This window comes from Scyliorhinus torazame, chromosome 3 (assembly GCF_047496885.1).
Source record: "Scyliorhinus torazame isolate Kashiwa2021f chromosome 3, sScyTor2.1, whole genome shotgun sequence".
In the NCBI taxonomy this organism is placed as follows: Eukaryota; Metazoa; Chordata; class Chondrichthyes; order Carcharhiniformes; family Scyliorhinidae; genus Scyliorhinus; species Scyliorhinus torazame.
In genome coordinates this window covers 19,080,927-19,100,990 of record NC_092709.1, presented here as the reverse complement: position 1 = coordinate 19,100,990, position 20,064 = coordinate 19,080,927, and the positions used below count along the sequence as shown (strand labels likewise).

Sequence of the window (20,064 nt, the reverse complement as noted above, 5' to 3'; positions counted from 1 at the left end):
CTTTAATTATTGTTAAATCTTTCATGCTTTAACAGTTAGCAAACATATCTAGTGATATAAATCTGTTATTTTAACTGATTCTCTTATGTATAAATTGACACTTTCCAAATGATTAATATGTTCATTCTTTCTTTTTACGAGATCTAGGCTGAGTTCATTAAATATTTGAATGGAAAGTAGTGGGCAGTCAGAAAATACACCTCACTGTCTGAAGCCATAAATCAAATATTGAATTTCAAATTGTATTTCTAACTTTATGCTAACCCATGTGTCATAAGTAAAGGATAGTCCGTCCATTGCGCTTTTCTCTGGGGATGGACTTAACTCTGAGTCAACTCTGGACTTAACTCGAGACCGATCCATGTGATTCTTGAACCACTTGTGAAGGAAGAGGAGCTGAGGTGGTTCTCAGCTATTTTTATCATTGGACTATCTTCTTCTAGATAGGCTGCAACCATGGTTACAGCGTCTCAATTGACATTTATGACATGGGGATGTCCCCCCCCATCTGATTAAGGAACAAACAATTGAGATTTTAATGACAAATTCCACCTGAACAAACCTTTGTCAGAACAGCAGTGTGCTCTTCCCCACAAGAGATGTGGATGGTCTTCTTACATTCCAGCAGCTTCACATAGTTGGGCTTATGTCTATCTGCAAGAAAGATTGAAAGAGCAATGAATTCACATTCCTCCTCCTGGTTCCTGTTCTAAGGTATCCGACTGGATTAACGACCGAGTTTCCAAATAAATACTATTAAATGAGTCAGAATAAAATAATTCCCACTGTTACATTGCACAAACACTGGGCGGGATTTTCCAGCCCTGCGGTGTTATGTGTGTTGATTGGTCCCGCTGTGTGTCCATCAGTGTGTGTGTATCTGCACCATGATATACTGGTGTATATTATGACACTTGTATTTTCCCATAATGTTCAAAAGCGCCTCTTGAGCTTCTACTTGAGTAAAACATTGATCAGTGAAGCACAGGGGATGACATTTCTGCCTCAATACTCATTGAACTTCCGACATTCAAAAATACATTGGCCAAGATTTTGCAGCTGTAATGATCGAGAAACTGTCGGAATGGAGCACGTTTCTGCTATCTGTGCACGCCCGGTTAAACTCCCCGAGGTAGCTTTCATCGATTCCCAACACCCCCTGCTGGATGTGCTGCTGACATCAAAGAACAAAGAACAAAGAAAGGTACAGCACAGGAACAGGCCCTTCGGCCCTCCAAGCCCGTGCCGACCATGCTGCCCGTCTAAACTGCAATCTTCTACACTTCCTGGGTCCGTATCCCTATATTCCCATCCAATTCATGTATTTTTCAAGATGCCCCTTAAATGTCTCTATCATCCCTGCTTCCATCACCTCCTCTGGCAGCGAGTTCCAGGCACCCACTATCCTCTGTGTAAAAAACCTGCCTTGTACATCTCCTCTCAACCTTGCCCCTCGCACCTTAAACCTATGCCCCCTAGTAATTGACCCCTCTACCCTGGGGAAAATCCTCCGACTATCCACTCTGTCTATGCCCCTCATAATTTTGTAGACCTCTATCAGGTCGCCCCTCAACCTCAATCGTTCCTGTGGGAACAAACCAAGTTCATTCAACCACTCCTCATAGACATCCTAGAAAGTGGAAATCAATTAGAAATCACTGATTTGATGGGACCAATATTACGATTTTGTAATATATATATTGCTCTTTTTGTCTAGCCGAGTTGTTGAAATAACAAAACGGCCTTTACATCAGCAGGATTTCCCCGCTCAATTGTCCCTCACCCCCTGCCAACGATGTAATGGGGTTTCCACAATGAAAGGTTGGGAACCCCATTACCATGCACCTAAGTACCCTTCGAGGGCTTCATCGCTGCAATATCCCTGTAATATTTGAATATCCCCCCCCCCCCCCCCACCCCACACCCTCAGCCGGCAGCGTTTACAACAGGTTTGGACCAATGGGGACCTGGTGGACGGTCCTCACTGGGGGTGCAGAGATAATTACAGCCCCCGGGGAGAGAGTGTCATGCCCGGGCAGTACCCTGGTATGGCTACACCCCGCTTTCCCACCTGACTTGGCACTTAGTCAAAAAAAATTGAGAAAGCTTTGCCTTAAGTCTCGTTGACTGAGGCTTAACAGGATTTCTTTAAACAGCGGAGTAAACCAGAATTTCTGTTGAACAACCTCTCTGGCCCTGCAAAGCTAAATTATTATTTGCGGAATGTCAAATTTCTCCATTCCATGTGCAATTCCACAGATTTTAAAAATGATCTTTTGAAAATAGCTTGTTTAAGAAAGTGCAGCTTCTTCCAATGTCTCTGGGCACGATCAAACAGCCTTGTCACGCCTGGCCCAGTGCCGCGACGAAGCCGTTAAATCTTTAATAATCTTTTTATTGTCACAAGTTGGCTCACATTAAAACTGCAATAAAGTTACTGTGAAAATCCCCTAGTCGCCACACTCCGGCGCCTGTTCGGGTACACTGAGGGAGAATTCAGAATGTCCAATTCACCTAACACGCAGGTCTTTCGGGACTTGTGGGAGGAAACCGGAGCACCCGGAGGAAACCCACGCAGACACGGGGAGAACGTGCAGACTCCGCACAGACAGTGACCCAAGCCGGGAATTGAACCTGGGACCCTGGCGCTGTGAAGTAACAGTGCTAGCTGCTGTGGATCTGGACCTCGCCCAGCGAGGGGACGATCCAGATTTACATATGCAAATGTGCTGGTAGGCCTCCTTGATGATGTCACTGTTCCTGGATTCCAGAATTCCCCAATTACTGGCGGCAGAATGATATTGACATTGGGAGAGGTGAAACCCAATGCCGCAAATACCAATCGGTTGTTGTGCGCAGATTTCTTTGATACCAATGGTGAGCGCCATGGTTGTGCCACTGACTTCAAAATCATTGTTAAATGATTCCCTCGTGTTGGACAGCATGCTGAGCTTTGTTTGGGAACGGGAGTAGCAAAATATATCAAGGAGAGACAGTAGTTTTTGCAAACGTTCTTACCTTCGGTGTCCTTGAGTCCCAGCTGCCCGCGATCGTTTCTTCCCCAACCGAACACTGCCCCTGAGAGAGACAGGGCGAAGCTGTGTTCTCCTCCGGCAGTGATCTGAGCCACAGGCATCCCAGTGAGAGATGTCACACACTGAGGGACGGGCTGGGAGGCACCGTTTGTATCAATACCTAGCTGGCCACAAGTGTTCTGTCCCCAGGCAAAGAGTTGGCCTTCTTCAAACAGGACAAATGAGAAAAGGAAAAAAATAAATATTATAATCCAGAATTTCTACTGAATAACCTCTCTGCCCCTACAAAACTAAATTTATACTTGTGGAATATCACATTTATCCATTCCATGTGAAATACCCCTTCCACAAACATTCAATCCCTCCACCACCGACGAACAGTGGCAGCCATGTTTACCATCTCTGGCACTGAAGAACTCACCAAGCTTCCTTAGGCAGCTCTTTCCAAACTAATGACCACTACTATCTGGAACAGGGTTTTTCAAAGTGCGGTTGTAGTCCGCGGGTAGGTTGGGGGAGGGCGCGGGTGGGTCGCGGAGCGCTTGGTCCTGCCAATCCCAATCACAGGAGGCGCACCCAACAGCCTCTACCAGTTTCTACATCGAGAATGGCGGCCGCTGCTGCCTTCAAATGGAAGTAAATGAGGCTGTATGGAGTCTTCCAGCCAGAAGTGGCAGCAGAGAGCACGTCACGCACCCTGAACGCACACTTGATGTCAAACGCCCTCCAGGTACATGCCTTTGATGCCAAATCACGGAGCAGTGTTACTTCCATTTTCCAGCTGATGGCAAGCAAGGCAACTGAACTGAGAAGATGAATGGTTTTCTTAAATGTAAGAGATGGCCAGAGACTCAAATGACAGTTACTTATTGGACAGGATCTCACAACAGAATCTATTGGAGAGAGATGCGCAGGAGAGTCCAGGGTAGGACAGAGCAGTGCTAGTGTTAGCTGTGTACCGAGCTCCAGGACCATTGGAGCCTACAAAGAAGAATTTAACTTGGGAACAAAGCAGTATAAAGATGATTTCTTGAGGTATGGTTTTGTCAATTGTGCCAATGCAAATAAGGATGCACATCCCATGTTTGTTATATACAGGAATGTACTGGCAAATGAGAGGAGAAGTTTCAGAGTTTGAAAGAACCTTGAGATGTTGCTCTTGCCTCGGCGCTACTCCTTATTTGACTGCAGAGCGGAGGTCCTTAGTTTATGCAGGATAGGCTGAATTATATAAGAAGAAGAATGTGATGGATTTTACAAGCACATCCTTGATCGCTTTTCTAAAGAGCTTCAGAAAGGAAACAGCGAGTTGGGGAAAGTTCGGAATAAGTTAGTCCACATTGCACATCTGTGTGCCTTACAGCTGAATAAAAAGTGCAAAGCGTTAAGTGAACTGGGAGATAAGCTGCAGAATGGAACTGATTGCTTGCAGGAGAGCATGCCTGTCCTGAACAATCAATCAGTTACGTTGGGGACAAGGAGGCGCAGGATAGGGTGCGTGGGCGCTGTTAGACCAAATACTGGAACAAGATATTGATTTACAGTCATGAAATACCAGACCATGTGAGGAGTTAGTAGATGCAGTGGGAGGGGGCATTTTGAGGATGTTAATTCAGCCACCAAAGTGCCGCCTCCCGTGAAGCAGACCACTCCCTGTGTTCAGTTAAGATTAAACACCCTGTGACATAAATCAGCCATCAGCAAGCAATTCGAGCCGTTATCTCCATAACCACGGTAGTTGAAAGCGCAACTCCCTCTTCACCCCTCCTGTGTGATAATGACAGCTTGTGAGATTAGCCATGACATCTGCACCATCATAATCCATGACCCTTAAGTTTGTTTTCCCAGTTGAAGGAGGGCCATACATTCGAGTCAAGTCATGTTGATACAGGGTATTGTGCACAAGCATCATAGATTCAAAAATTAGTTTGTAAAGGGAAGTAAAATTCATTTAATTCCAAACCGCGCCAGAGGTCGAAAGTGTTGGGCTTGAGTTTGAACTAAGGCAGTACCAATTTCAAATTGTGCGAGTCTGTCTGTTCCAAAACAAAGATAACGCAAATTTGGCAGCAATCCAATTAGAATTATCCAAACCATTGGATCCTAAAATAATGTTGAGAGTCAGTTTGAAATTTCCAGCTGTGAGAATGTGTGTTGTGCTTGTCTCAACCAAAGTGGAGAGAGCTTCCTTACACCTCCTAGAATGGGGTGAGGAACAAGGGGTGGGACTCTCTGTTGGCTGACTCCGAAATCGCAAAACCCAATTGGGCGGAGAATAGGGTCCGACGCTAAAATCGAGGCGGCCGCCGATTTGCCGCCAAATCGCTATTCTCCGTCACCTCAACAGCGGCGTCAATGTGGTCCACAATAGACACCGTTTGCATATCATTAGTAGGCCTGACCCGGTATTCTCCGGGGCCTACACAATTCTCCGCCCCCGATACGCCGAGTTCTCGATGGCGTGTTTCACTTGTGCTTTAAGAACTCGTGATACCGACATTGTGGCTGCTAAGGGAGAGAGAGGGGGTACGGAAGGTGTCCAACATCACCATGGTGTGCTGACACTTGTGCCTCTGACCAGGGGCTTCTGCCAGGGCGGGGGGAGTAGCAAGGGGTGGCCAGGAAGTGGGCTTTGGCATTGGGATGGTCGGGCACAGAACACATTGGCCCAGCCGGAAAGGCATGCTGCTGACAGCCGACTGTGAACTTAGGGCCATGGATGGCATAGGTGTCCCTCCAGACCACCCCTCTGGGTGCCCTCTGGCCCCAGTTGACCCATCAGCTGTATGGGCACGCTCCAGCACAGCCAGTTCCACCTTGTTGGCTGGGATGAGTGTGTGTGGGGAGTGTAATGTGTATGTGCGGCTGCAACTTGTCAGCCTCCCGAGTGTCAATCACAGACCCAGCGAATCCCGCACTGATTTTCATTGGAATCGATGGTGTTCCATGTGGCGCTGGTGCTAGACCCTTAACAGTAGCTGAATCGATCCAGGTTTGGCGTCAGTTTTGCTGTCGTGAAGGTTCACGAATTCTGCGTTGGTGTCAACACATGGGGCGGGACTCTCTGTTACCCAACGCCAATATCATAATCGGCAATCAGGCGGAAAATCCCTTCCGACGCCCAAATCGTGGGCGGTGCCAGTTGGGAGCAGTTTTCGAGTCTCTGCCCCCTCCAAAATGGAGTAATCACATCGCGTACCACACGCCGTTGAAATGGCGTTGGCGTGTCATCGAATCGCGCGGTTCACGGGAACTCAGCGTGGCGGCTGTGGACGGTGTCCAGTGACGCAACAGTTGGCTAGAAGCCGTGCTGCTGACCGGTGGGGGGGGGGGAGCTTCTGCGAGGGCTGGGGGACCGGTGGGGGTTGGCCAGGGGTTGTCCTGGGAGGGCGTCTTTGGCAGGTCGAGTCCGCGCATGGCTGGCGCTATGTTGTACGGCGCGACTGCTGCAGGTCGTCGCCGTGCGCATGTGGGGCCATGGACCCGGCCATTCTCTGGCCGTATTTGGTGGGAGCCAGAAATGTTACCCAACTTAGTTCCAACTCCATCTACAAGTTTGCTGACGATACGACCATCTCGAATAGTGGGCCGGATCTTGAATAACGACGAGTCAGAATACAGGCGGGAGATAACCTAGTGGAGTGGTGTAGCGACAACAATCTCTCCCTCAATGCCAGCAAAACTAAAGAGCTGGTCATTGACTACAAATGTACTGTACACACCCCTGTCAGCATCAACGGGGCCGAGGTGGAGATGGTTAGCAGTTTCAAATTCCTAGGGGTGGACATCTCCAAAAATCTGTCCTGGTCCACCCCCGTCGACGCTACCACCAAGAAAGCACAACAGCGCCTATACTTCCTCAGGAAACTAAGGAAATTCGGCATGTCCACATTAACCCTTACCAACTTTTACGGATGCACCATAGAAAGCATCCTATTGGGCTGCATCACAGCCTGGTATGGCAACTGCTCGGCCCAGGACCGCAAGAAACTTCAGAGAGTCGTGAACACCGCCCAGTCCATCACACAAACCTGCCTCCCATCCATTGACTCCATCTACACCCCCCGCTGCCTGGGGAAAGCGGGCAGTATAATCAAAGATCCCTCCCACCCGGCTTACTCACTCTTCCAACTTCTTCCATCGGGCAGGAGATACAGAAGTCTGAGAACATGCACGAACAGACTCAAAAACAGCTTCTTCCCCACTGTCACCAGACTCCTAAACGACCCTCTTATGGACTGATTTCATTAACACTACACCCTGTATGCTTCATCCGATGCCGATGCTTATGTAGTTACATTGTATATGTTGTGTTGCCCTATTATGTATTTTCTTTTATTCCCTTTTCGTCCCATGCACTTAATGATCTGTTGAGCTGCTCGCAGAAAAATACTTTTCACTGTACCTCGGTACACGTGACAATAAACAAATCCAAATCCAGAAATCCAAATCCACGCCGCTGCTCGCCCCTCACCAGTCCCGGAATGAGTGAGGGTCGGATGCTGATTTTGGCGTCGTAAAGCGCCACAGTTCCCACGCTGGTGTCGGCACATAGTCTCAGAAACGGAGAATCCTGCTCAAGAGCTCTCTCACACAGCCCTGAAATGAACATGCATAAAAGCTCCAGCTTTGGGATTACCACGCTTGGGACAAGCATTCGATTAGCAAAACTCACCAGCAAGGCTATTTGCCTTTTAAAAGAACAGAGAACTTCTAGCTAGTTTACAAACTAGCTTTGATAATGAACCGACGCAGGCGAGATCAGAGTTTTAAGGTAAACTTAAAAAACATAATAAAGACATATAGATAGAAAATTTAAAACAGGAGTTGAAAGCTGTGAAATCAGATTTACTGAGAGGTGCAAAAGAATCGAATGAGTTTGGTACATTAGAACAAACTCCAAGTGGAATCTGAGAAAGTTTATCTGGAAAAGGAGCGAGCTGTTCGTGAACGTAGCTCAGCTCGGAAAGAAATGAAAAGGTTGAATCAGAGATGTGCTCATTTACAAGCAACCATTAGTAAAAGCATTGCATCAACCGAGTAAAACCTTTGACACCGAATCACTGACCATAGATGTCAGGATGAGATTGATATATTGAAGTAGCAACTCCAGAGCAGGAGGGATCTGATGTTCTCCATGTGTCTGCGTGGTGCTCCGGTTTCCTCCTCTTTTATTACACTCCTGTATCATCTTTTATTACACTTCTTTGTGTGTTTTGATATACTATGGAGTGTAATATGTGTTACTCAAACCTTAGTTACTGATGAGGTCTTCTGAATCTCAATGAAGAAGACTCAAACTCGTCCAGTAGTAACAAAAGGTTTATCGAGTAACTATAACAATAATTGCGTGAGTTCTTTACTTTAACATTGATACTAGTGATAAGGTTAACAAGATCTAACTACAGTAACTATGCTTGACTACACTAACCACCTGAGCTAATCTGATACTCCTGCCCTGGTCACAGTACATCCAAAAGAGAGAGAGACACACACAATGTGGTTACTTTTATATCCCTGTTGGTCCGGCTCTCTAGTGATCATCTGGTGCTACTGATTACACATTAACCCCTTATGTACATACACATACAGAGATCACTACACCTCCCACAATCCAAAGACGTGCAGGTTATGTGGATTGGTCATGCTAAATTGCCCTTAGCATCCAAAAGAGTTAGGAGGAGTTATTGGGGTTACGGGGATAGGGTGGAAGTGAGGGCTTAAGTGGGTCGGTGCAGACTCGATGGGCCGAATGGCCTCCTTCAGCACTGTATGTTCTATGTTCCTCTTTGGAGGTGTAGGATCAAAGAATACAGAGGAAGGTGAGGTAGATTGGAGTGAACTGGGATCGGTAGGACGTCGAGAGGCCTGGGAACGCAGTCACCATTGTACCTTGTAGGAAAGGGGACATCCAATTTACACATATTTAATCTGTTTTCCTTGTAAGGTTTCTGTTTTCCTTTTAAAAAAAATATATATTTATTAAAGTTTTTAACACAATTTTTCTCCCTTACAAACAATAACCCCCCCCCCCCCCCCCCCCGTAACAAAAAAAAACAAAAAACAAACAAACGAGAAATTGCGCGGAGCAAGATATATACATGGCAAAATAGTATATTTACATAGCTTTGTACACTGGCTCTCTCCTGTACGTGCCAGTTTCCCCGACTCTTCATGTTATCTCTTGCTCATCCACCCCCCCAGGCAGCTCCCCCCTTTCCTCCCCCCCCCCTCCCCAGACGTCCCCCCACCCCCAGGTTGCTGCTGCTGCTGACCGACCTTCCTCTAACGCTCCGCGAGATAGTCTAGGAACGGTTGCCACCGCCTGTAGAGCCCCTGCGCAGACCCTCTCAAGGCGAACTTAATCCTCTCCAACTTTATGAACCCAGCCATATTGTTTATCCAGGCCTCCACGCTGGGGGGCTTCGCCTCCCTCCACATTAGCAAGATCCTTCGCCGGGCTACTAGGGCCGCAAAGCCCAGAATACCGGCCTCTTTTGCCTCCAGCACTCCCGGTTCGTCCACTACTCTGAATATTGCTAGCCCTCAGCTTGGCTTGACCCGGACTTTCACCACCTGAGATATTGCTCCCCCCACTCCTCTCCCTCTCCAGAACCACTCTAGTGCCGGGCATGACCAAAACATATGGACATGGTTCACCGGGCTCCCTGAGCTCCTTCCACATCTGTCCTCCACCCCAAAGAACCTACTCAACCTCGCCCCCGTCAAGTGAGCTCTGTGAACCACCTTAAATTGTATCATGCTGAGCCTGGCACACGAGGAGGAGGAATTAACCCTACCCAGGCCATCAGCCCACAGACCTTCCTCGATCTCCTCCCCCAGCTCCTCCTCCCATTTCCCCTTCAACTCTTCTACCAGCGCTTCTTTCATCTCCTGGTATATTGCCGACACCTTGCCCTCCCCGACCCATGCACCCGAGATCACCCTGTCTTGAATTTCTTGTGCCGGGAGCAACGGGAATTCCCTCACCTGTCTCCTCACAAAAGCCCTCACCTGCATATATCTAAAGGCATTTCCCAGGGGAAGGTTTCTGTTTTCCTATATAAATATTGCAATAAACAGTCCGACAAATGAAACCAGGGGCTTGCCGATGTGATCACAGTATACTAACTTGGCAGGAAAATAACAATAGGATAATTGCTAAATCACCTGTTTATGTAAAGGTGATTGTAAGATGAATATTGGCAAGGGTACCAAATCCACTGCTTCTCTTCTAAATAGGATCTTTCCTCCACCTGAAAGGGCGAAGAGGGCCTCGGTTTCATCCAAACGGCCACACCTTCAACAGTGCAGCACCCTTCAGTACCGCACTCGAGTGACAGCCTTCACTTTGCTCGCGCACAAGCCCAGGAGTTGGACTTAACCCCATAATTTCCTGGATCAGAACTGCAACAGAACTGAGTTACAGCTGACGTAGCTGGCAAGGCAGAAGAATTATCTTGTGATGTCGGACATTGGCAAAAACTGACAATAGATTCTTGCTCCTTTTAAAGTCCTAAATGAGATCAATTAGGCAAATATTAAACAGGAGAAGAAAATTTAACTTTATGGCACAGACGCTGGCTGTCTTGGCCTTTGCTACACCTGGCCTAACTTTGACCTTTTACTAAATACAAACATTCCAATATCAACCATGAACATACCCGTCACGTTACAAATTGTGTTAAACTTAGAACTGGTGCACTACTGGCCTAGCTGCACAGCTTCTTAATTTGAATCTGCTTCCGATTAAGTTACAACACAAATGTTTCAGTTTAAATTTTACCTTTGGACAATGCCAGTGAGTGATTGTTTCCACAGCCCACTTGAATGATGTTTTTCTCACTCAAACTCTTAAGTAACCTAAACGTAAGTAAAACACAAACATAACGTTTTAACCTAAACGTAAGTAAAACACAAACATAACGTTGCATCATTTCTCAATCTTTCTCAGGCATATATCTCGGTTTCATTCGTTTCTAAAATAAAAGTTAGAGTGTGTCATCGTTGGACTTTTAAAAAATATTTTATTGAAAATTTTTGGTCAACCATCACAGTACATTGTGTATCCTTTCCACAATAATATAACAGTATAAATAACAATGACCTGTTTTATAAACAAAGAATAAATAATATATAACAAAAAGTAAAACTAAAACTAAATGGCAACTGCCTTGTCTCAGATAAACACTCTCCAAAAATATGATTTAACAGTCCAATATACAATTATTTATAGCAACGACCTATACATATTATACATATATATTAACAACCCTGAGAGTCCTTCTGGTTCCTCCCCCCCCCCCCCCCCCCCCCACCCCCCTGGGCTGCTGCTGCTGCCTTCTTCTTTTCCATTCCCTCTATCTTTCTGTGAGGTATTCGACGAACGGTTGCCACCGCCTGGTGAACCCTTGAGCCGATCCCCTTAGGACGAACTTAATCCGTTCCAGCTTTATAAACCCTGCCATGTCATTTATCCAGGTCTCCACTCCCGGGGGCTTGGCTTCCTTCCACATCAACAGTATCCTGCGCCGGGCTACTAGGGACGCAAAGGCCAAAACATCGGCCTCTCTCGCCTCCTGCACTCCCGGCTCTTGTGCAACCCCAAATATAGCCAACCCCCAGCTTGGTTCGACCTGGACCCCCACTACTTTCGAAAGCACCTTTGTCACCCCCACCCAGAACCCCTGTAGTGCCGGACATGACCAGAACATGTGGGTGTGATTCGCTGGGCTTCTCGAGCATCTCGCACACCTATCCTCTACCCCAAAAAATTTACTGAGCCGTGCTCCAGTCATATGCGCCCTGTGTAACACCTTAAATTGAATCAGGCTTAGCCTGGCACACGAGGACGATGAGTTTACCCTACTTAGGGCATCCGCCCACAGCCCCTCCTCAATCTCCTCCCCCAGCTCTTCTTCCCATTTCCCTTTCAGCTCAACTACCATAATCTCCCCCTCGTCCCTCATTTCCCTATATATATCTGACACCTTACCGTCCCCCACCCATGTCTTTGAGATCACTCTGTCCTGCACCTCATGCGTCGAAGGCTGCGGGAATTCCCTCACCTGTTGCCTCGCAAAAGCCCTCAGTTGCATATACCGGAATGCATTCCCTTGGGGCAACCCATATTTCTCGGTCAGCGCTCCCAGACTTGCGAACTTCCCATCCACAAACAGATCTTTCAGTTGCGTTACTCCTGCTCTTTGCCATATTCCAAATCCCCCATCCATTCTCCCCGGGGCAAACCTATGGTTATTTCTTATCGGGGACCCCACCAAGGCTCCCGTCTTTCCCCTATGCCATCTCCACTGTCCTCAAATTTCCAAAGTCGCCACCACCACCGGGCTTGTGGTGTATTTCTTCGGTGAGAACGGCAATGGGGCCGTCACCATAGCTTGTAGGCTAGTCCCCCTACAGGACGCCCTCTCCAATCTCTTCCACGCCACTCCCTCCTCTTCTCCCATCCACTTACTCACCATTGAGATATTGGCGGCCCAGTAGTACTCACTTAGGCTCGGTAGTGCCAGCCCCCCCCATCCCTACTACGCTGTAAGAATCCCTTCCTCACTCTCGGGGTCTTCCCGGCCCACACAAAACTCATGATACTCTTTTCGATCCTTTTGAAAAAAGCCTTCGTGATCACCACCGGGAGGCACTGAAACACAAAGAGGAATCTCGGGAGGACTACCATTTTAACCGCCTGCACCCTCCCTGCCAGTGACAGGGATACCATGTCCCATCTCTTGAAGTCCTCCTCCATTTATTCCACCAATCGCGTTAAATTTAACCTATGCAATGTACCCCAATTCTTGGCTATCTGGATCCCCAAGTAATGAAAGTCCCTTGTTACCTTCCTCAGCGGAAAGTCCTCTATTTCTCTGCTCTGCTCCCCTGGATGCACCACAAACAACTCACTTTTCCCCATGTTCAGTTTATATCCTGAGAATTCTCCAAACTCCCAAAGTGTCCGCATTATCTCTGGCATCCCCTCCGCCGGGTCCGCTACATATAACAACAAATCATCCACATACAGAGATACCCAGTGTTCTTCTCCTCCTCTAAGTACTCCCCTCCACTTCTTGGAACCCCTCAATGCTATTGCCAGGGGCTCAATCGCCAGTGCAAACAATAATGGGGACAGAGGGCATCCCTGCCTTGTCCCTCTATGGAGCCGAAAGTATGCAGATCCCCGTCCATTCGTGACCACACTCGCCACTGGGGCCCTATACAACAGCTGCACCCATCCAACATACTCATCTCCAAAACCAAATCTCCTCAGCACCTCCCACAGATAATCCCACTCCACTCTATCAAATGCTTTCTCGGCATCCATCGCCACCACTATCTCCGCTTCCCCCTCTGGTGGGGGCATCATCATTACCTAGCAGCCTCCGTATATTCGTATTCAGCTGTCTCCCCTTCACAAACCCAGTTTGGTCCTCATGGACCACCCTCGGGACACAATCCTCTATCCTCATTGCCATTACCTTGGCCAGGATCTTGGCATCTACATTTAGGAGGGAAATAGGTCTATAGGACCCGCGGGTCCTTTTCCTTCTTTAGGAGAAGCGATATCGTTGCCTCAGACATAGTCGGGGGCAGCTGTCCCCTTTCCTTTGCCTCATTAAAGGTCCTCCTCAGTAGCGGGGCGAGCAAGTCCACATATTTCCTGTAAAATTCAACTGGGAATCCATCCGGTCCCGGAGCCTTCCCCGCCTGCATGCTCCTAATTCCTTTCACTACTTCCTCTATTTCAATCTGTGCTCCCAGTCCCACCCTTTCCTGCTCCTCCACCTTGGGAAATTCCAGCCGGTCCAGAAAGCCCATCATTCTCTCCCTCCCATCCGGGGGTTGAGCTTCGTATAATTTTTTATAAAATGCCTTGAACACTCCATTCACTTTCTCCGCTCCCCGCTCCATCTCTCCTTCCTCATCCCTCACTCCCCCTATTTCCCTCGCTGCTCCCCTTTTCCTCAATTGGGGGGCCAGCAACCTGCTCGCCTTCTCCCCATATTCGTACTGTACACCCTGTGCCTTCCTCCACTGTGCCTCTGCAGTACCCGTTGTCAGCAAGTCAAATTCTACGTGTAGCCTTTGCCTTTCCCTGTACAGTCCCTCCTCCGGTGCCTCGGCATATTGCCTATCCACCCTCAGAAGTTCTTGCAGCAACCGCTCCCGTTCCCTACTCTCCTGCTTTCCTTTATGTGCCCTTATTGATATCAGCTCCCCTCTAACCACTGCCTTCAGCGCCTCCCAGACCACTCCCACCTGGACCTCCCCATTATCATTGAGTTCCAAGTACTTTTCAATGCACCCCCTCACCCTGAGACACACCCCCTCATCTGCTATTAGTCCCATGTCCATTCTCCAGGGTGGGCGCCCTTCTGTTTCCTCCCCTATCTCCAAGTCCACCCAATGTGGAGCGTGATCCGAAATGGCTATAGCCGTATACTCCGTTCCCCTCACCTTCGGGATCAACGCCCTTCCCAAAACAAAAAAGTCTATTCGCGAATAGACTTTGTGGACATAGGAGAAAAACGAAAACTCCTTACTCCTAGGTCTGCTAAATCTCCACGGGTCTACTCCTCCCATCTGCTCCATAAAATCTTTAAGCACCTTGGCTGATGCCGGCTTCCTTCCAGTCCTGGACCTCGACCTGTCCAGCCCTGGTTCCAACACCGTATTGAAATCTCCCCCCATTACCAACTTTCCCACCTCTAGGTCCGGGATGCGTCCTAGCATACGCCTCATAAAATTGGCATCATCCCAGTTCGGGGCATATGCGTTTACCAAAACCACCGTCTCCCCCTGTAGTTTGCCACTCACCATCACGTATCTGACCCCACTATCCGCCACTACAGTCTTTGCCTCAAACATTACCCGCTTCCCCACTAATATAGCCACCCCCCTGTTTTTTGCATCTAGCCCCGAATGGAACACCTGCCCCACCCAACCTTTGCGTAGTCTCACCTGGCCTATCAGTTTCAAGTGCGTTTCCTGTAACATAACCACGTCTGCCTTAAGTTTCTTAAGGTGTGCGAGTACCCGTGCCCTCTTTATCGGCCCGTTCAACCCTCTCACGTTCCACGTGATCAGCCGGGTTGGGGGGCTTTTTACCACCCCCCCCCCTTGTCGATTAGCCATCCCCTTTTTCCAACTCCTCACCGGGTTCCCACGCAGCTGTGTCCCCCCCAGGCGGTGTCCCCCCCGCCCATCCCACCCCATGCCAGATCCCCCCTCTCCCCAGCAGCAGCAGCCCAATAATTCCCCCCCCCCCGCTAGATCCCCCACTAGCGTAGTTACACCCCCCATGTTGCTCCCAGAAGTCAGCAAACTCTGGCCGACCTCGGCTTCCCCCCGTGACCTCGGCTCGCACCGTGCGACGCCCCCTCCTTCCTGCTTCCCTATTCCCGCTATGATTATCATAGCGCGGGAACCGAGCCCGCGCTTCCCCCTTGGCCCCGCCCCCAATGGCCAACGCCCCATCTCCTCCACCTCCTTTCCTCCCCCCACCACCTCCTGTGGAAGAGAGAAAAGTTACCACATCGCAGGATTAATGACATAAAACTCCTCTTTCCCCCCTTTTTACCCCCCTATTCGCCCCCCATACTCGCCCCACCACTTTGTTTCAAACGTTCTTTTTTTAATAACCCGCTCATTCCAATTTTTCTTCCACGATAAAAGTCCACGCCTCATCCGCCGTCTCAAAGTAGTGGTGCCTCCCTTGATATGTGACCCACAGTCTTGCCGGTTGCAGCATTCCGAATTTTATCTTCTTTTTGTGAAGCACCGCCTTGGCCCGATTAAAGCTCGCCCTCCTTCTCGCCACCTCCGCACTCCAGTCTTGGTATACGCGGATCACCGCGTTCTCCCACTTACTGCTCCGTGTTTTCTTTGCCCATCTAAGGACCACCTCGCTATCCTTAAAACGGAGGAATCTCACCACTATGGCTCTAGGAATTTCTCCTGCTCTCGGTCCTCGCGCCATCACTCGATATGCTCCCTCCACCTCCAGCGGACCCGCCGGGGCCTCCGCTCCCATTAACGAGTGCAGCATCGTGCTCACATATGCCCCGACGTCCGCTCCCTCCGCACCTTCAGGAAGACCAAGAATCCTTAGGTTGTTCCTCCTCGCGTTGTTCTCCAGCGCCTCCAGCCTTTCCACACATCGTTTATGATGTGCCTCGTGCATCTCCGTTTTCACCACCAGGCCCTGTATGTCGTCCTCATTCTCAGCAGCCTTTGCCTTCACGACCCGAAGCTCCCGCTCCTGGGTCTTTTGCTCCTCCTTTAGCCCTTCGATCGCCTGTAATATCGGGGCCAACAGCTCCTTCTTCATTTCCTTTTTGAGTTCTTCCACGCAGCGTTTCAAAAACCCGTCTTGTTCAGGGCCCCATATTAAACTGCCACCTTCCGACGCCATCTTGGTTTTTGCTTGCCTTCCTTGCCGCTGCTCTAAAGGATCCACCGCAATCCGGCCACCTTCCTCTCCTTTTTTCATCCGTATCCAGGGGGGATTCCCTTCTGGTTCACCGCACAATACTTTTAGCCGTTAAAATTGCCGTTGGGGCTCTTATTAAGAGCCCAAAAGTCCGTTCCACCGGGAGCTGCCGAAACGTGCGACTCAGCTGGTCATCGCCGCACCCGGAAGTCATCGTTGGACTTTAAAATGTAACCGTGCGTTGGTAGGACAGTTGTCCAAGTATCTCTAAATGAGCACAGAACACAAAGGCTACAGGACAGTGTTGTCTATCAAAGGGATATCACTGCAGAAAGAGTTGCTGAGCCCACAAACGGCATTGGGTCAGTCTGACTTCAGCTGGTAACATAAGAACATAAGAACTAGGAACAGGAGTAGGCCATCTGGCCCCTCGAGCCTGCTCCGCCATTTAATGAGATCATGGCTGATCTTTGTGGACTCAGCTCCACTCTCCGGCCCGTACACCATATCCCCGAATCCCTTTATTCTTTAGAAAGGCATCTATCTTTTTCTTAAAAACGTTTAAAGAAGGAGCGTCAACTGCTTCACTGGGCAAGGAATTCCAGAGATCCACAACCCTTTGGGTGAAGAAGTTCTTCCTACACTCCGTCCTAAATCTACCTCCCCTTATTTTGAGGCTATGCCCCCTAGTTCTGCTTTCCCCGACCAGTGGAAACAACCTGCCCGCATCTATCCTATCTATTCCCTTCATAATTTTATATGTCTCAATAAGACATAGAAGCATCCTTCTAAACTCCAATGAGTACAGTCCCAGTCTACTCAACCTCTCGTCATAATCTAATCCCCTCAACTCTGGAATCAACCTAGTGAATCTCCTCTGCACTCCCTCCAGTGCCAACATGTCCTTTCTCAGGTAAGGAGACCAAAACTGAACACAATACTCCAGATGCGGCCTCACCAACACCCTATACAATTGCAGCATAACACTCTTGGTTATGGAAGTTCAAGACCCACTCCAGAGGTTTGAGTTCATGATCAACACTGACAGTTCAATGCAGTACTGATGCATAGGAGGCAGTGAATGTTTGACAATAAAAGCCTTTCAGTATTACGATCCAGGACCAGGCCCCAACAGTGGCTAGGATACTGGACAGAAACCCCAATATTTTGCTTTAATTTTGTAAGACTATACCTCACTCCAGGACTGATGTCACTGAAGGGAACCAGCTATTGCTGATAGGTAAAGGGGTCATTGATTTAGCCATTCTAATGTAAATACAAAAGCCCATGTCAAAATTTGCTTTTAAAAATGAATTCCATCATAAGACTGCAAACACCATTTCAGATTATGAAGTGTACAGCTTGCAATAATGAAAGCAGGGATATGAAACATTTGCAACATCTACGGTCTAACTCTAAGCGGATGAAACAAATCAACGAAAGTCACAATAAGTTAACATGGACAAAATTAATCTGACATTGTTCAAAATGTAAAAAGTATAGCAGTCAGCAAAAAAACAGTAGAAACCAGAACTGATTAAAAGTGTAAATCACATTCCAATACACAGCAAACATTCAAAGATGCAACATATTCATAGCTATATTGCACATTAATGATTGACACTAACCATCCAACCAAATATATTTGAGACTCATCCAAGCCAATCAGCACATGACAAGGGTAGGGATAGATGGAGTCAGACTGATAACATTTTCCTTAAAGATAGAGGTCCGGGCAGTCATTTTCATTGCAGGATCACTCTATACTATTTTGCCTAGCTGTCTACTATCTTTATTTCGTATTTTCATATTTCTATTCTAACTCTTAAGTCCGTGCAAGCTGTTTGCTTTGAGCAAGAAACCATTACTGTATTTTGAAAATTCAATTTGTTTGTAAGCCACTAAGTTAATTATATCTCTGAAAAGTCTTCTGCAGGGGCTTACTGAGAACATTTGATTTGTAACCACAAGAAGATTTCAAACTCTCAATTATAATCAATAGACGTAATAAAAGATTTCATTTCACACCCTAGACGTGTAGCTTAAATGTCTACTGAGTTAAAAGTGTATACGAGACTACACTTAAACCGTATGGTCAATTTCAACAGTCACTCAAAATTGGGATATGGTGTATTAAAACAAATTTTATTACGAACACAGAATTAAAGTATCTTTAACATACCACAAGGAAGATATCTCACAATTACCCCTTGAACAAATGTTCATGAAATCCCTACAGTGCAGAAGGAGGCCATTCAGCCATCGAGTCTGCACCAATCCACTCTGCCCATATATCAGTAGCCCCGTAACCTAACCTGCACACTAAGGGGCAATTTAGCATGGCCAATCCACTTAACCTGCAAACCTTTGGACTGTGGGAAGAAACTAAAGCACCTGGAGGAAACCCACGCAGACATGGGGAGAACGTGCAAACTCCACACAGACAGCCATCCAATGCCAGAATTGAACCTGGGTCCATGGTGCTGTGAGGCAGCAGTGCTAACCACTGTGCCACTGTGCCGCCTGATAATGTTAATCAATACAGAGGCACAATAACCCTTAACTGCTAGCTTTACTTCCATTCAAACAGCAGAATTATCTTGGATCGCAATCCAGTTTTAAATACAATTAGCCCTCAGAAACACTTGCTACATAGATGCCCGGATACTCCACTTTGAGAAAGTGAGTTCCTGTGAGTTTGCTTTAAAGAAAGCGACCTGGCACCCTGTCAGAACAATGCAGGATCTCGAGCGTAAGTCTTCAGAAACTGTCTTCACGGTTTGACTTTCATCTCCCAAACGAACAATCTCTGCTCCTCTGCTAAAATGCCTTGTGCTCTAGCTCCTTACATTAGTTGCATCATCTTACTAACACAATGGTCCTTAATTAAATACTCCACAGGGAACCTTTTTACCTGGGTATTGGCGGGGGGGGGGGGGGGGGGGGGGGTTGGGGGCCCTGCCTCCCTCCCATAGTGTGTTTGGGCTGGGGGGGGGGGGGGTTGCTTTGGAGGGCTCCTGCACCATTTTGAAATGCTTCCCCGATCTATCACTATTCTGGGGAGTCCTGGTGAATGGAGCTCCCCAGTGTACAAAACGGGGCTATGTGTGGCCTCGGCTGCGCATTCCCCGCTGAGGCCCCTTATACAACGCGTGTTTCATTGTGTAGCCATGTTTTTCTCGGCACTCCAAGTGCCGGGAAACATGTGGCGAAACGCGCTCGCTATGGGAATTTGTTCCCAATTAGTTGAATCGCGCCCAAGATTTTTTAAATATTTAAAAGCCACCAGGAGTAATGTAACTCTTACTGTGGTTTCATTATGGGGAATTCTTTTGTGGCAGTTGCAGTGTCCTTCGATTTAACTTCACTCTGATAAACCGTTCCTGCTTGAGAAAGGAACAGAATGTGGGAGGTCCCACTAGCTGCAAAGTGGATTTTCTGCTGCTTGAAGTGAGGAAACAATCCTACAGGAAAAGAATGAAAACAAAATATTAATATTTAAGATTACCGTGGTTATGTTACTGGACTAATAATTCAGAGAACGGGAGCTGAAACCCCCACCATAACCGTTCTATTACTCGGGTT

At 47.9% G+C, this 20,064-nt stretch overlaps 1 protein-coding gene across 4 annotated transcripts in view; it reads right to left on the bottom strand.

The window, feature by feature from the left end:
* The window catches only part of LOC140408318 (probable E3 ubiquitin-protein ligase HERC3), a 90,140-nt gene that overhangs the window by 61,553 nt on the left and 8,523 nt on the right, over positions 1-20,064 (bottom strand). For 3 of the 4 annotated variants that reach the window (XM_072495350.1, XM_072495348.1, XM_072495352.1), the window contains exons 2-5: positions 19,787-19,943; positions 10,822-10,898; positions 3,019-3,240; positions 563-654 (exon numbers count right to left, since the gene is read on the bottom strand). In XM_072495350.1, the coding sequence (XP_072351451.1) occupies positions 563-654; positions 3,019-3,240; positions 10,822-10,898; positions 19,787-19,943 (548 nt within the window). The remainder of the gene's footprint in view (positions 1-562; positions 655-3,018; positions 3,241-10,821; positions 10,899-19,786; positions 19,944-20,064) is intronic. The other variant, XM_072495349.1, reaches the window with a different exon arrangement.